Genomic DNA, 17,327 nt, shown 5'->3' on the forward strand with positions numbered 1-17,327 from the left:
ATAGTTAAATGAGTTTTCCATATCTCTGCCACTGATTACAAAAGTCTTAATATTATAGTATTTCGTGGAAATTTGACTCAATATAACATACACCAATTTTAGATGCCATTATTATTCGTTGTACTATCTGCTCCCGAAGTCTCTTAAAACTGCGACACCCTGTATATAATTAAAAACAATTATCGCTTACTCAATGACAAATTTTTTCATGAGGAAAAAATAAATTTATAAGAACTGGATTAAAACCTTTGGCAAAAAAATGATTACTTACGATTAAAAAGGAAGGGATAAAAATAATAGGTGGGGTCCTTATCACATAGATAACAAAATTTTTATTTTTTTTTCCAACTACATTAAAATAAATTAATACAAGTACAAATTATTTAAAATTTTTGAGACTCCTCAAAAAATAATTTTCTTTGTACTACTGGAATATGTTTTGTCCGAAATAAATAATTTTCATTCCCCAGTACACTATATAATCTTTCTCCTTCCTTTCCCATCATTTTTCGAAGTGCTTGATTTCTTTCCAAAATTTTGGTGTAGTATTCTTTTCCACCTTCCACAAATATTGTGTTCTTTTGCTTTAATTCTCTATCAACATTTTCTTCAAAATATATTTGTGACACATCTTTTAACATCGTATACAGACCAACAACAAATAGACCAACGAAACCATACATTGTAACTCTGACTCCTCGTGGTTTATTGTAAAGATTAAACTTATTATTAATAAAGTTTCCTAAAGAATAAGCTAATACACAAGAACTTGTTGCAAAAATTGTATCAAGCAAAGGCTTTGGGGTTTGTCTGAATTTTATTTCTTTTGACATGGCATATATTTGTGCATTTTCAGACAAAACTAGAGAATTCAGTAATTTTTTACCATCTTCCGATTCCCAAATTACAGATTCGTGGTTTACCTGAAATCATAATAAATTGAAAAGTGCATATTTATTTTAAACACAATTTCAAGATACCTAAATTAAACCAAACTAGTACAACCAATTGTTGTGCTGTGTGCTCAATAATTTCAAAAATGGCAGCATTTATATATTAATATGTAAGAGAAAAAGTAAATTGTTCATACATGACTATAAGATTTTCGATGCTTTTCCTGTAAAAAAGATATGTAACGAGCGTTCAAATAAAAACGTGGTCGAAGTTGGCTCTGACACATTGGACGTAGGGAGTAGCTTATAGCGACCAACTTAACCTCATTTCTCAACGAGCTGTATAGCAGCTGTCAGTTTCAATAACGTTAATGACTATATAACTTTATTTTAACAAGTTAAACGATAGGAGAACAAACGCAAATCTTTTTTAACACTGTGTTGCAGGTACCGACTGATACTCCCACCATTTGTGATAAAACACGTACAGAAGTTCTTGGCGCATTTTCCATTATTTGTTGGACATTTTCTTTTAATTCTTCAGTCCGCTTTTTAGGTCGGCCGCTTCCTTCTTTTCTTGTTACACTGCCCGTTTCACGAAAAACATTAACACAACGCTGAACTGCACTTTGAAAAATTTTGTTCTCAACAACGCCGGGAAATTGATTTTGAAATTCTATGAAACGTTCCTCAATAGAATACTTCCATATTCCATCAATTTTGCGTCCATTTCTAAAGTAGGACTCTGTGATAAACACTTTTTGTTCTTGAGAAAACACCATTTTAAACGCTTTTTAAAACGAAAATATTCAAATTGATAGCGGCGATATAGCGCTTTGACAGATGACGTTTAAGTTCATTTGCTATACGCTACGCCCTACGTCCAAATTTTCTGAATCAACTTGACCACGTTTTTATTTGAACGCTTGTTATTTTCATACAGAGTGAAAAATTCTTTGGAGTAATATGTTGCATGTAGTTGACAGCAGCACCTCTGGTGGATATATTTAAACAATATTAATAGAAAGTATGTGTCCGCACTGGACAAATGTCTGTACCAAATATAAATGATTTATGCCACATCGTTCAAGATAAATTGAAGGAAATATTGGTTGGCTCTACAACATTCAAGACCCTTTAATTCCTCAGTAGTGCAACTTTTGTCTAAGGTATATTTAGTTCATTTGCCTTTTTTTTTCATCTAGATGCACCAGTAGCGTTTTTGCTACTCTATTCAAAATCAGCCTGTATATTATAGTCAAACTGTGAGCTTTTCTAGGAAAAAGACTACCCAACTCAAATATTTGCTGAAGAGGTTGCATATTTGGAAAAGCGCTGCTTGCCTCTTCCACAACACTCCGGTAATAGCAAATCAACATCTCAACAATCTGACAAATCAATTAATCTTACCCTGTTTATTTTTTAATCGAAGTCTAATTTACTGTGGTTATTAAGTATTTGCTCAACAAAAAACATTATTTGTTGTTATTTTTCAGAATTATGAGATGATATTTTACATTATCCAGTATCACTATTCTTGAACCATGGGCTGCCTTGTCCACAGAGTATACCTGGACAATTCCAATCTAAGCTCGGCACTCGAGAGCCGTGCAAGGAAAGTAGATAGGTATATCACTTTACGTGGTATATTAAAGATTGACTGCGATATATAAAAATATCTGGTTTCTGGCAGTTTGAATTAAAATCCTTATATCCTTAATTAGCTTAAAAAGTCTAGTTCTAGGGTAAAATGTCTTAAGATTTGTAGATCGCTGCCCACTTTTTGATATTCAGTAAGCAACTTTAAAACTTTTAAGTTAAAAATATGACGGTATAAATTGACTGCATGATTTAGCTGGAGGACACATTTAAGATTTTTGATAAATATACCAGTCAAACAATTTCTCCATACATCCCAAGATTAAATAACAACCAGATTTATCACACATAAACGAATTAAGTATACCGTTTTATTAATTTCTAAAACAATTCTTATTCTACATATAAAATACTATAAAATTTAACATTTTTTGAGTCAAATATTTATGGAATACCCATATTTTATACTATACCTTAATTTTAGATCTATCTACCATATCAACATTATCGCATGTAAAGTTTGCTGGTAATCCAACAATAACTCCAAATCTGCTGTAACTACTTCCTGCACTCATCACATCAAAGCCGTAACAGTGAAATGGTTTATATAAATGTTTATCGACAGTTTCAACCTGAAATTGAAACAGAAGATACAATTTTGATATTATGCAGGTTATCCAGACAAAATTTAATATAAAATTGCTTATGGCTGGTGTTTTATAGACATAAAATCTCACTTTTAGCGTTGAGTGAGAAATATATAAATCTACAAATATAGATTGAAAGAATCAAAATTTGATTAGGAATTAGGGCATATTTGGCCTTACTATATTATTTTATCCCAGGCCATTTCCCTCAAATTCATCCCATTTTTACCTTGTCTTGTACAAGTAATGTCGTAATATTTATAAAGATAATTAGACATATACCTCAAGTAAATCTAAGGCTGTTTGAAACCTCTCCTGAAGCTTTTTTGGTAATTGGACTGATAAACCATTCCTACAATTAACTATGATATTAAGCATGCTACTACTTATTAACCTTTTAAATACTTGTATAAATGCACAATCTCTTTGTACTGGTCTAACAATAAAGTATGTGGCAGGAAATTGGCAAAAAGTACACATGTAGAAATTGCTCCTGATCCATAAAAACAACATTTCTTACCAGCATCGGTAAGAAACCAATTCGCTATTTTTTGAATAGACATCACAGGTATAACCACAAAACATATACAGGTAGAACCTAAAAACAGGGCCCGAGAACTTATACTTGAAAATATGGGGAAACTGGGAACCACGTGACTTGAGATGGATATACAAGTTGTGGAAAGAGTTTATTGATGTCGCCACAAAGATTTTGTAGAATAAATTTTGACAATTGCAATTATGAATCATTTCATGTCATTCATGTTGTTCATGTTTATTGTTGGTTAGGTTTGGCTAGTGTTGGTGTGTGTTTTATTTGTGTTTTTAGTGTGTTTATAAGATATTTCATTCACATTTATTTATAAAACATAATAATGTCTGATCATCATATAATCACATTTTTTTATTAATAATAAAATGTTTTGTTTTTTGTTTTTTGTTTTTTTAATAAAAAATGTGATCAGAGGTAGGTAGTTTTTTTTTATGGATATCAACACAACGAAAAATTTAAAGTTGCATAATAAATCTATTACAAGAATTAATCAAAGATTGGTTTAGTAAAATTATTTACTTGTAATATTTTTTTATTCACCGTGAAAGCTAATAAAATATAGAAAGCACTGAAACTCTATAATCATTTCCACTCTTTTTTTTTCAAAATATGTACTGAAATTTGAAATTCTTTCAACAAACATTTTAAAAAGTTACACTATCAAAATTATTTATTATTTTAAGTAGGAAGACTATTAGAGCATTTAAAAGTGTCTTTAATGCTTGAGTGATTTTAATGCTTTTTATCAAAAGTACTTATTTTCTCATGGTGACAAAAAAAATTATCTACGTGAAAATTATTTTACAAAATTAATTTCTGGGTGATCTGTGTAGGGTGAGATTTGTTATGTAATTTTAAATTAGCGGCGTCAGAATACCTAAACAAATATTGAGTAGTAGTGATGGGCAAAACGATTCATTTTGATGTTTCGAATCAAATGACTCATTTCACAGTTGAGAGTCGAAACTGGGAGCCGACTCCCAACTCCCATGGTAGATATCGAATCGCTAAGATCGTAATTCGCATAATCACGGTGGCTCCGTGTCGGAACGGACGGAAATAGCGGAATCTGGGCCGATTGACGAATTTTGTCAATCTTGAGTTTGACCGATAATTCGATTACACATTTCAGTTCAGTGCGAACACTCCTCTAGCGAGGACGAAGCCCCAAGACACAAAAAATCAGACAAAACAAACAAAACACGAACACAAACACCAAACACGCGCCCCCCGACACCAAAACCCTCCACAAGCGCCCTACAAAACACCCCACAAAACACACAACAGACAGACAAAACCAAACAAGTCCCCCCGGTAATCTTGCGAAAGCAAGAACGGTGGACACAAGTACAAAAAATACTCACGACACTTAACATTAACTATACAAAAGCCAAATTGACTAAAGACGGTATAGCCATATACCCAAACACACCTAATGACCACAGACTATTGACAAAGACACTGACAGACAAAGGCGAGGAGTACCACACCTTCACCCTCAGCGAAGAAAAAACGCTGAGGGTGGTGATACGCGGAATACCTGCGGGTGTTTCGCCAAGTGAGGTCCAACTCGACCTCGCAAGACAAGGGTTCCCCGGCGCAATAGTGCACCGCATGGCGAGCCGTCAAAATAAACAGGAAATGCCCCTGGTCCTAGTTCAGGCCCCACAGGACCAGGAGGACATCCTGAAGGTAACCCGCTGCTGCTCGCTCGTGGTTCGAGTAGAGCTGCAGCGAAAGCAGCGGGTTGCCACACAGTGCCACCGGTGCCAGCGGTTCGGCCACGGCCAGACCCGGTGCACAGCTGAGCCAAAGTGCGTAAAATGTGGCGAAAACCACAGCACGCACGTATGCAAAAAGGCCAAAGACACGCCCGCCAGGTGTGCAAATTGCGCCGGGCCACACCCCGCCAGCTATATGGGGTGCCCTCAGTACCCCAAAGCTAAAAACACAAAAACACAAAACACAGACACACACACGACACAAAACACTACACAAACACACAGACAGCCCCTCCTACCCACCCCAAACACAACCCCAGGACGCACATACGCTGACATGACCAGAAAAACACAAAACACACAAAAACAAAAACACAACACCTCACCACACGCACACACAGACACGACACCCTCCCAACCGGGCGCGGCGGCCCTGATTGACGCAACAAAGCGTCTTCAGGACTTCTGCGTCCAGCTGACGACCATGGTGTCGAATATGCAAAAATTATTCGACTTCTAATGGCTCGTCGGCCCTCCCAACCCTCCTCGCTGAGAATTTCGTCCTGGAACCTTGACGGGTTCCGGGCCAAAAAAACGGAACTCGTGGACATCTTGAACCGTCTAAACATAGACGTTATGGCTGTCCAGGAGACCTACCTCAGCGAGGCATCCCGTACCTCCATCCCTGACTATGACATATACAGACATGACAGAAACCGTAACGGGGGTGGTGTTGCACTCATAGTAAAGAAGTGCATCGACCACTATCCGCTGCAGCGGCTCCAAACTCAAAACACAGAGGCCGTGGCGATAGCGGTGAGATCGCTACGGCATGGAGACGTTGCGGTGGTGTCCTGTTACCACCCACCCAGACTACCACTACTTGACAATGACTTAGACAAAATCCTTTCCTGGCCCCAGACAATTGCCATCGGGGACTTCAACGCGAAGTCCCCCATATGGCACAGCGGGACGACGACCACAAGAGGTCGCGTCCTGCTGAATTACCAAGACAGACACGACGACTTGACTATACTCGGACCGACAGAACCGACACATTACGGACCCGTAGGACGCCCCGACGTTATCGACATTGCCCTCTTAAAATCTATACCGTTAAATGCCCAAATATCCACCCAATACGAAGGGTCTTCCGCCCACAATCCAATATTTCTGGATCTGGGGCGAAGACAGAGATATGAAGGCACCTTCACGAGGAGGTTCACTGACTGGGAGCGTTTCCGAACAGTAATGCAAGGAAACATGGCGCTCCCAGTCATCGAAACCACCCATGATCTGGAGGCGGCAATCCTCTCCCTTGAGACTGACATTAAAAACGCCCTGACTCAGACTACGACGGAGACTATTGTCCCCCGACTGACAAACCCCCGGGGCACCCTCCCCGATGACATAAAAAACTTAATACGTGACAGACGACGTGCGAAACGGCTTGCCACCCGCACCCGCCTCCCCCGACACAGACATGACTTAAACGTACTTAACAGACGGGTGAAGGCGGCTCTGGATGAACTGGCCCAGGATAACTGGGCTAGGCACCTGGAGTCGCTGGATCCACAAGACAACAGCCTCTGGAAAACGCAGAGGGCCCTGCGACAGACCGCTCGCCGTAAAATTCCTCCAATCCACGGTAGTGTGGGGGTGGTTTACACGAACCAGGAAAAGGCCGAGGCTTTCGCCGATAGCCTGGAACTGCAGTGTAGACTGCCTCAGCTGCCCGACGAAGACGAGGAATTCGAGATAGTGGCTGAGCGCGCGGCCCGACGCGTCGACAGAGAGCCAGACAATGACATAATCCCCCCCGCAACACCTGACGAACTAAGACTGACAATACGCAGACTTAAAAACAGAAAAGCCCCCGGACCCGACAATATACATAACACGACACTTAAACGACTACCACACAAGGGCCTCATGGCCCTACTAAACATAACAAACGCGACACTCAGACTAAGACACTTCCCTACCCGCTGGAAAACAGCAAACATAATCCTTATCCCAAAACCCAACAAAGATCACACCATCCCATCCAACTACCGGCCCATTAGCCTGCTCCCGGCTATGAGCAAAGTGGTAGAAAAAATTATCCTAACCCGTCTAAGAACCCACTCCCAAGAACTGCAAGTCATTCCAGACGAGCAGTTCGCCTTCCGACCCAATCACTCCACTGAACTCCAAATCCTTCGCCTTACCGAGCACATCACGGCGGCCTTCAACAGGGGACAGTACACTGGTGCTGTCTTCCTGGACGTCGCAAAGGCCTTCGATACGGTTTGGCATGAAGGCCTACTGATGAAAATGCTCACCAACCAATATCCCATATCCTTTACCAAACTCATAAAATCCTACCTACACCACCGAAAATTCCGCATCCAAATCCAAGATTCCCTTTCCACCACCCGTCCCATGGAGGCCGGTGTCCCCCAGGGCACCGTCCTGTCCCCACACCTATACACCATTTACAACTCCGACATCCCACATCCCCCCAACACCAACATATACTTATACGCCGACGACCTGACAATCACATCCCAATCCGTAGATCCTAGATATTCCGTCTCCCTCCTCCAAAACTCCTTAGACCAACTTGAAACCTGGTGCAACAGGTGGAAAGTCAAAATTAATCCCAACAAAAGTTCGGCTATCCTTTTTACCAAACGAAAAATCCCACAAAACCTCGACAGACTGACACTATCCCAGGAACCCATCTCCTGGAATCGACAAACACGATACCTGGGCGTGACGATGGACCAGCGTCTCACGTGGAAACCGCACATCGTGGAGACGGTGGCGCGAGCGAAGACCACCAGGGCTAGGCTCTATCCCTTACTCAAAGGTGGAAACACCCTCAGTTTAAGGAATAAGCGAACGCTTATCAAGGTGGTACTTCAACCGCAGCTAACCTACGCCTCCACGGCGTGGGGTCACGCGGCAAAAAGCCACTTAAAGTCATTACAGGCTGTGGAAAACATAGCCCTCCGCACGGCCACCGACGCGCCCTGGTACGTAAGAAACACTGACATATTACGAGACTTACAATACACAAACGCTACACAGACAATAAGACAAAACGCGGAGAAACGGTTTGACGTAGCCGCTAGACATGACAATCCCCTCCTCAGGCAAGCCGTTGACTACGTACCCGACGTGACCGACAAACACAAAAGACCTAGACACCAACTTTTTGACCCTGGGTGACCACCCCAACGACCCCCCCCCTGCCCGCTAACCTTTTCTGTTTCAGAGACAGCCAGGATCAAGAAACGAAGACAACGACACACACACACACATACACACCCCCCATACCCTCCTTAACCCCTCCCCTCCCGCGCTAGCCTAAGGGCCACCTTAGCAAAGCGCATCCCAGGCTGCATAGCCGCACTACCCTACCCAACCATACCACACATAAACATGACACTACCCCCGGGGTTTACACAGACGAGCCGGCGAAGCAAGAAGAGCGCCAGAAGAAAGGGCCCTAGCCGGCGGGGCCCAGCCAGGACAAAAGGAGGTCCCACAAAGCGCCTACACCGGCCGCATTTGCGGTCGGGGTAGACGACGGATGGGGCCCACCTACGAAGGCTGTCCAGACCTACACGAGATGAGGCAGGATAAAGAGGGATAATCCCCCTCGATCCCAAATCATTGAGGCCAATTTCTAGCCATGGAATAATGGCGCGGTAAATAAAAAGTATCGAAAATAATTTAACGATACATATGGGACACTAGCGCCCTCTTATTTTTGTAAGATTTTTGTTTTCATGGAGTTCGGGCTCCTTGTGAAGTCTCCATGGCTACAACCAGGGAGACTAGTGTAGTCTCCATGGCTACAACGACGACTCCTTAAATTTTACTTTGGGTCATAAAATGGGATCCGAATTTATATGCGCGACCCATAAAAGTCTTCATTACTTGTATAAACTGCACATTTGTACGTATCACGTATCCGTTCGAGCGAGATCGTTGTAGTAAAATGACAGAAGCCGCTTTCCAATTGACAATGAAAGTACTTCGCAAGCACTTCCAAGAACACTTCAGATCATTTTGCGTTCCAATAAGCTGGAGCATTTTACTCTTAAAGTGTTCCTGCTTGTTTTACCTTGCCCCTTCATGTACCGCCTTTTATTGATGAGCTTTATACTCTCAAATTGTTTTCATTCTATGTGAAGTTGAGATTTTTTTAATATGTTTTATTATGGTTCATTATTCTTGCCACTGTTCCTTAATAAGTGAAACTTATATTAGGTTTTGGCTTTTGACTCAAAATATTAAAAATAAGTACATGAAAATAATTTAAAGAATTACGCGTTTCTCTCGGAGGTGTTCCAATTGTTTATGTTTAGAATATTTAAATGAGTAGAAATGTAGAAGAATACTTCAGGAGAGGAGCAGTTGCCTGGCAAGATAGTACCCAAACAATTTCTTTTTCTCTCTCTATCACTTTTCGACACTATCACCATAAGCGTGCTTCATCTATATATGCTCTAAGGCTTCGAATGATCGAAATTAAAATGTACTAGTTTATGGATGAAAAATAATTTTGTTGTGCTGAATAAAATTCGATCGTTTTAAAAGTGGTAAGCAGTTACAGATAATAACTTGCCAGTTCAGAAATAGGCCTATCTTTTTTTTTAATTCGGGGCATACCGAACCTATTCATTTATTCGCAGTTGTCAGTACTGATATTTCAAAATTTAAAAGTCAGGGATTTACACGAAAGCAAAACAATATCCTATAAGTAAAACAAATTATACAGAAGATTATGTAGAAGAGCAGTAATAGCAATATGATGTAAAATTGCATAATTTTTAAATAAATCTAAAACAGAATTTGAAAATTTTCAAGGTTTTTTATCCAGTCACCTATAAAATGAAAGAGACAAATGAATTAGTTGACGGCGGCGTTTCCCTCAACAGTTTTGTCAACACAAAGTTTCACTCATTTGTGTTCAAAATACTTTAAAAAATGGAAGCGTGCAGCAGCACCACATCAAACCAGAAAATTAAGCCAAAAAGCAGGAAACCTGATGGACCCCGTACTCCCAGAAGCGAATTTGAAATGATTAATGAGAAAATCAGATGCATTCACACTCCTCTTATAGATTTGAAACAAATTCGACCCGAGGAAAAATTTTTGGGTAGATTCAGATTGTATGTTGGAAACATCGCCAGTTCTGTAACTAAAGAGGATTTAGAGGGCCTATTTAAAGTGTTTGGGGAAGTTAACGATACCTTCATCCAACAGAATAAAAACTTTGCCTTCATAAGGATGGATTACTATCACAATGCCCTCAAAGCTAAGCAACAACTAAACGGCAGTGTTCTGAAGGAGCGTAAAATTTACATAACTTTCTCTCCTCAGGCCAGCATTCTCGTAAAGCATTTATCTCCTTCGGTTAGTAACGAGTTGTTACATATCGCTTTTAGTGTATTCGGGGAGGTAGAATACTGTTTCATTATTACTGATAAGCGTGGGAAATCAACAGGAGAGGGCGTAGTGGATTTTGTGAAGAAAGGTTCTGCTACGGCTGCCAAGAAATATTGTACCGAACACATGTTCTTCATCACGTCTTCTTTGAAACCTGTTACTGTTGAAGATTATGTACCCCCGCCCGATATGGATGGAATGCCAGAAGAAATGGTAATATTAAAGTCTACAATAACATCTGAAAATATAATGTCAGAAAAATTTCATTTTAGGTTCGGAAGTCTCACTCCTTATACGAAGAAAGAGAAATGGGGCCCAGATTTGCTATTCCTGGGTCCTTCGAGTACGAATATGCTCAGCGTTACAAAGATCTGTGGCAAAGCTACAATATAAAACTAAATATGCTTAAAGCAGAACAGGAATCGGAAGAGCGTAAATTGGAGATAGATTCGATGCGGGCAAGGTACGATCACGAGACTGAGAGATTGAAGAATATGATAAGGCAGCGTGAGCTGGAGAAAGAAAGATACTGTCAGAAGCTGGAGGAACAAGCTAGGCAGTCACAGAGGGTGGAAAGTCTTTTGCTGGAGGACGCCTCAAAAATTGAGTTCAAACCACCCGATAATCTTTTCATGCAGGCATCGCAGTTGAACGATATGTTGGACTCTGAGGAACGGGAAATGCAGGTTAGGCAGTAATTTACACCAGACAATTCATAAATGAATCGATACAGATTAATTAGGTGCATGTAGTGGATTCTAAAAGTGGTGTTTTAATGCATCAACGTATTTTTATATATAAGAAATTGCTCCTTTTAGTTGCTAAGTATTTTAAAGATGTCAAAAAACTTTAGTTTTTTCCAAATTATTCTAAAACACTGTCCGATTTAAAAAGATGTAATTTTTTGACATCGTAACCAAAGTAATTGCATTTACAGAAATGAGAAAAGTACCCCATCACTAAACACATGATGGTCATATTATGTTACAGGTGATGTTATTTTAACTCTTATTTTATATCAAAAGCTTTTTCTCAACAAAAAGCATTTCTCTCGCAAATTTTTTGTTTCTACCGGTTTTGTCGTAATTAAATGTTGTATTAGTCATCACCAAAACATTTTTTTAACAGCCATTGAAAATTTGATAATAAAAATTAAATATTAGAATTTCTTTCCCTTTTTTGATCTGGATTATGTTTGGAAGTATAACAAGTAAATCACTATTATACTTTGTCGGCATTTCATCATTTTTTTACTACACCATCAGGACTTTTACAGGAATTACATTATATCCTTTTTATTTACTATTTTAATTTTGTATGTAAAATAGAAAATTATTCCCAATTTTATTCTTAAAATGTACTTATGAAAGTAGTTACAGTTTTTGATATATAAAGTCCTGAGGATGTCATTAGAAATGAAGAAACTTTGATGAAGTGTAACAGTGGTATTTTTGTTATACTTTCTAACCTAATTCAGATCAAAAAGAGGAAAAAGTAACAGACAGGTCAACAACAATTATTTAAAGATTATTATAAACAATCACCATTTTTAATCATTTGTTTAAAAAATTAAAAAAAAAATCATAATATAATAAATTTGAAACTCTGTGATCATCTTTATTTGAAAGGCATTAAATTAGATTAGAAACTACCATATACAGTGTGTCCAAGATAAGGCGATGGGATAACATTAGGATCTAGGAAACGGTAAGAGATACGGGTTGCCTTAAATTAGGAAAAAGTTGTGTTTTTTTATACCTAACAATATGCCATTTAGAAAGTTTTAAGATTCCGGGTAGTTCCGGAGACATTCGGAAAAACCCGAAATTTTGCAAAATTGTTATTTTTATTGTTATTTTCTTCTGGCTTTATTTGAAAACGAATTTCAAAATAAATTGCATATTTATAGTGCCACTTTTTTCGCTCTATCCAATGGTGGCAACATTTTTCCATTCCAACATTTTGTCTTCGAGGGGCCATCATCAGCGTTAATTTTTTTAAATACGTCACTGCTATTTTTATGACAAAATTTAGACATTTCTAATTTTGAATTAGATGATATTACTATTGTAATCGCTTAAAAAGGTTTATCATTTAAAATTTAAAAAATTAAAAATTTTTCCTGAGTACCTATGGCTCTGAACACATTCAAAATATCTATTGGAGGAAGTCATAATAGTATAGAAGTCAATACAGCGCAAAATATCCAATATCTTTTTTACTACTATTAGCTAATTAGAAATAATAAAACATTTCATAAATTCCTATTATTTTTTTATTGGGTACAACTCTTTTAAATTACTAATTAAAAAAAATTGTTGGATATTTTCTGCTGTATTGACTTTTATACTGTTATGACTTCCTCCAATAGATATTTTGAAACCGTTCAGAGCCGTACTCAGGAAAAATTTTAAATGATAGCTAAAACAAGCTAAAAATCTTCTTAAGCGATTACAATAGCAATATCATCTAATTCAGAATTAAAAATATTATTAATATATTTAAAAAAATTAACCCCTTGAAGACGAAACATCGGATTGCAAAAATGGTGACGCCATTAGATAGAGCGAAAAAAGTGGCACTGTAAATATGCAATTTATTTTAAAATTCGTATTAAAATAAAGCCAGAAAAAATAAAACGATTTTGCAAAATTTCGGGTTTTTCCGGATATCTACCCTGAATTTTAAAACTTTCTAATCCTAATGCTATCCCATCCTTATCTCGGACACACTGTATACTATTGTTCTTTTTTAACAAATTTTTTTTTGCTACTAAAAATGGTGACAATTTCCAATAGTTTCTAAATTTTGTTTACAGATGAGATTTGTATCAAAAATGTATTGGAAAAATAACTAATAAATTAGTTATACAAAAAGTGTTAGGAATACAAAGAAAAATTATAAGGGAGAAAAAAACTTGGTAAAAGACCCCTGCCCCTAGATGTTAAACTGAAAGCTAAAAAAAATAGGAGCATCTATATTTTTGATGTTATGATAGTTATTCCTCAATTTTAAAAAAAATCAGCTTTCTTTTTCTTTTCAGTGTAGCAAAATATTCATTTAATAAAAAAGTAATACAAAATGTCAAATAAATAAATATTATTAATATATAATTTTTTTAAATCTTGTACATACCAACTTATTGCAGATAAGGAATTCATAAATTATGTATTCATCACAATGTCTGCATTCATTGTAAAGCTAATCATTAAAATTTGAAAAATGTACAATACAATAGGACTTCTGAGAATGCTTTTTTTTCAATCCTCAGGTGATTTTCCTTATGCATAGGTCGAATTTTTAAATTCAACAATTTATTAAATGTTTCTTGCCTTTCTCTAATGAGAAGGATAAATAATTGAATTGAAATAAATATTTTTCTATCTATTTAGAAATTCTTTTATATTATTTCAACATTTCGGTACCTTCTTTAGTTTTTGAGTTGCTTTATAATTTGAAACATTTTTTAAATAAAATGGTATGCTATTCCACTCGACAGCTTGAAATATTGCTTCTACCAGTCCCTTTTATGTAAATTAAGTTTTTTTCAGCCAATAACCATAGTTAACAAGATAAATTCACCAATTTTGAGCAACCTTTGTGAATAATTTTCCATTTTATACTTAGATTTAATGTATTTTTCAACAATATTCACAAATGGTGACCAAAAATTAAACCTTGTATTTTTTAGTGAATTTTGAGGGGTCTTATAAAGTTTTTATCTAAGACACTTCGTTAAAAATATACAGGGTGTTAAACTTAAAAAAATGTTTTTAATTTTTTTAAATAATTTAAAAACTAGTAAGTGAAATAATTTGAAATTGAGCACATGTATGTGAAACCACTTTTACTTAAATGACATGACAAACACTAATCATTCCATTATTTATTCGAATAAAGAAATTAATAACATAAGTCATCATTTTAATAATTTTATTTGAGTAAATGCTCAAAAATTTCCACGAATACAGGTGCGACATCTTTTTAGTAACAAAAATTTAATTTGTTCCAAATTTACTGTTGCTACAGAATAGAATACAAGGTTTTATTTTTGGTCAAAGTTTGTATATCTTGTTATTGTAAAAAGTTTAACTTGCATTGTTTTTAATTATTATTAGCTGAAAAATTGTAAATTTGATTCAATCAGAGCGTAGTAAGGGCAACAATTAGATATGCCAAGCGGAATAACATACATGTATAATTTTTTTACACAAAAAGTAAAGTAGATACCAAATGTTTACTAGACAAGAAAGTTATATATCTGACTATTTCAGAGAATAAAAAAATGGAATATATTGATGTGACGTGTCAATACTTTTTTTTTTTCAAAAAGGTGAAAAACATTTCTATTTGCACCTAACTTAACCCTTTTAGAGGAGGCACCCCAATGTAACAATTTTGTATGATACACCCCCCCATAAATTTCAACAAAATTTCCATTTCCCCGACCACATCTACAAGTAATAAAATAATGGCAACATACTTTCAAAATGTGTTTACATAAAAAAAAATTTTCTTATAACTTTTTAGGAGCAGCAATGGAGAATGGCAGAATTTAGAAGTGACTACGATATGGGCAGCTACCAAGAACGCTATTATGAACATAACAGTAGTAGGCGAAAAATACCAGAAGTCATCGTTCACTGCCAAAAAAGATCCAGATTTAACAAATAACGAATTGTTGCTTTTTATTATTTTTTTTTAATGTTCGTTTTGTAACGGTTATAATAATTAAGTAAAAGATTTGTCCTCTTTGAACTTTATTAAAATGGTGTTTGTTTTTAAAAATGTTTAATAATTGAGGCAGTAAATAATAAAAGTGTGCTTTAAACAAATATATTTTATTTTATATGGTACGAATTATGTGTACAATTTGTAAATACTTAAAATACTTTTGAAAACGTAAACTTATAAAGTAAATAACAACTATTGCCATATCTTTCTTTAATTTCATTATTTACCTGTACATACTCTAGAAGTAATATTAACTTCTTGCATCATTGATTGTAGCGGGTACTGTAACTTCCAGCCCATTTAGCTTTTCGGATAGAATTATTTGGCAACCTAATCTAGAAGTTTCAGTTAGCTCGTAAGCCAAATCAAGCATGTCCATCTCTTCATCAGTAGGTTTGTCGGGCAAGCCGTCATAATCTTCTCGTTTCAAGATCAAATGACATGTAGAACAAGTCAAGGTACCTTCGCATGCACCGTACCCATCCAAGTCTACATTATTGTTTACTACTACATCTAATAATGATTCTCCTACTTTACCTTTGGCTTTTATGCGTTCACCATTGGCCTTTACAAATGTTACTTCAACCCTAGAAAATTTATCTATGTCCCTTTATCTTACAAAAGCAGTAAAAACTTACTCCTTTCTATTAAGTGCAGGTTGAGCGGGTTGCCCAGTTGACAAGACTCTTGGAAAGTATCGTAATTTTCTCGAAATAGTCAAACTATTCCTCAAGAAACTGTTTAAAGCCATACTGCTTGTTAGAAATAGGCGATTATTAGACAGCTTTTAGAACAAATATGATAACGATCATTAAAATATCATAATCAGATATAATTGTTAAAATTAAGTTTGTACGGCCGTGACCTTTAACCTCTCATATCACAAATTATATCACGCACGCCACCACTATTATCTGTGACTGATTATCCACAAGTATTAAATCTCCACATACTTCTTTCTCTAAAATTAATAAAAAATAAACTTGAAGATTCTTAACGCGAAATTTACCACAACAGCAACATAATTTTGACCACAGAACATTCCATTTTTACCGTAAATCGCAGATTTCTAGATTTTGAGTTTTGACACTAGAGAATTGTTTTTAGTGTTGGGATCACTCGAATGAAAAATAACCGATTATCCGGTTATTGCAATAACCGACATCATTCGGTTATCAGTTATTATGAGTTATTATATGAGTTATGAGGCAGTGGCGGCACGTGTCATTAACAAACAAATGACAGACAATATACCCCAGACAGGCACACACACACCCCCCACACACACACACCCCGCACACACACGTACAGAGAAACGCAAAAAACACACGGCAGAATCCTCTAGCGAGGACGAAGCCCCAAGACATAAAAAATCAGACAAAACAAACAAAACACGACCACAAACACCAAACACGCGCCCCCCGACACCTAAACCCTCCACAAGCGCCCTACAAAACACCCCACAAAACACACAACAGACAGACAAAACCAAACAAGTCCCCCCGGTAATCTTGCGAAAGCAAGAACGGTGGACACAAGTACAAAAAATACTCACGACACTTAACATTAACTATACAAAAGCCAAATTGACTAAAGACGGTATAGCCATATACCCAAACACACCTAATGACCACAGACTATTGACAAAGACACTGACAGACAAAGGCGAGGAGTACCACACCTTCACCCTCAGCGAAGAAAAAACGCTGAGGGTGGTGATACGCGGAATACCTGC

The 17,327-nt window shown here is 36.9% G+C and overlaps 3 protein-coding genes across 4 annotated transcripts; 1 reads left to right on the top strand and 2 right to left on the bottom strand.

Annotated features, from left to right (window-relative positions):
* Nucleotides 1–389: 389 nt before the first annotated feature.
* Nucleotides 390–3,802, bottom strand: LOC108913871 (transmembrane protein 177; the record flags this gene model as incomplete). Its single annotated transcript, XM_018719515.1, has 4 exons — nt 3,545–3,802; nt 3,422–3,491; nt 2,966–3,124; nt 390–923 (listed from the first exon to the last, which is right to left on the bottom strand). Coding segments are annotated over exons 1-4 (921 nt in total), but the record flags the coding sequence as incomplete, so codon positions are not given.
* Nucleotides 3,803–10,396: 6,594 nt separating this feature from the next.
* On the top strand, nt 10,397–15,532 carry LOC108913872 (hrp65 protein-like). The gene is made up of 3 exons (XM_018719517.2): nt 10,397–11,071; nt 11,131–11,544; nt 15,389–15,532. The coding sequence occupies exons 1-3, from the start codon at nt 10,397–10,399 to the stop codon at nt 15,530–15,532; spliced, it is 1,233 nt and encodes a 410-aa protein (XP_018575033.2).
* A 205-nt stretch (nt 15,533–15,737) lies between these two features.
* LOC108913868 (adrenodoxin) lies at nt 15,738–16,689 on the bottom strand. 2 transcript variants are annotated; one of them, XM_018719510.1, is made up of 3 exons: nt 16,602–16,689; nt 16,231–16,553; nt 15,738–16,179 (listed from the first exon to the last, which is right to left on the bottom strand). In XM_018719510.1, exons 2-3 carry the CDS (start codon nt 16,341–16,343, stop codon nt 15,843–15,845), a joined length of 450 nt encoding a protein of 149 aa, XP_018575026.1. In that variant the 5' UTR covers nt 16,344–16,553; nt 16,602–16,689; the 3' UTR covers nt 15,738–15,842. The 2 variants fall into 2 exon arrangements, with proteins under 2 accessions (XP_018575026.1, XP_018575025.1); XM_018719509.1 differs by having other exon boundaries at nt 16,231–16,653.
* Between the last annotated feature and the right edge of the window lie 638 nt (nt 16,690–17,327).

This window comes from Anoplophora glabripennis, unplaced genomic scaffold, assembly GCF_000390285.2.
Source record: "Anoplophora glabripennis isolate ALB-LARVAE unplaced genomic scaffold, Agla_2.0 scaffold1068, whole genome shotgun sequence".
Lineage (NCBI taxonomy): Eukaryota > Metazoa > Arthropoda > Insecta > Coleoptera > Cerambycidae > Anoplophora > Anoplophora glabripennis.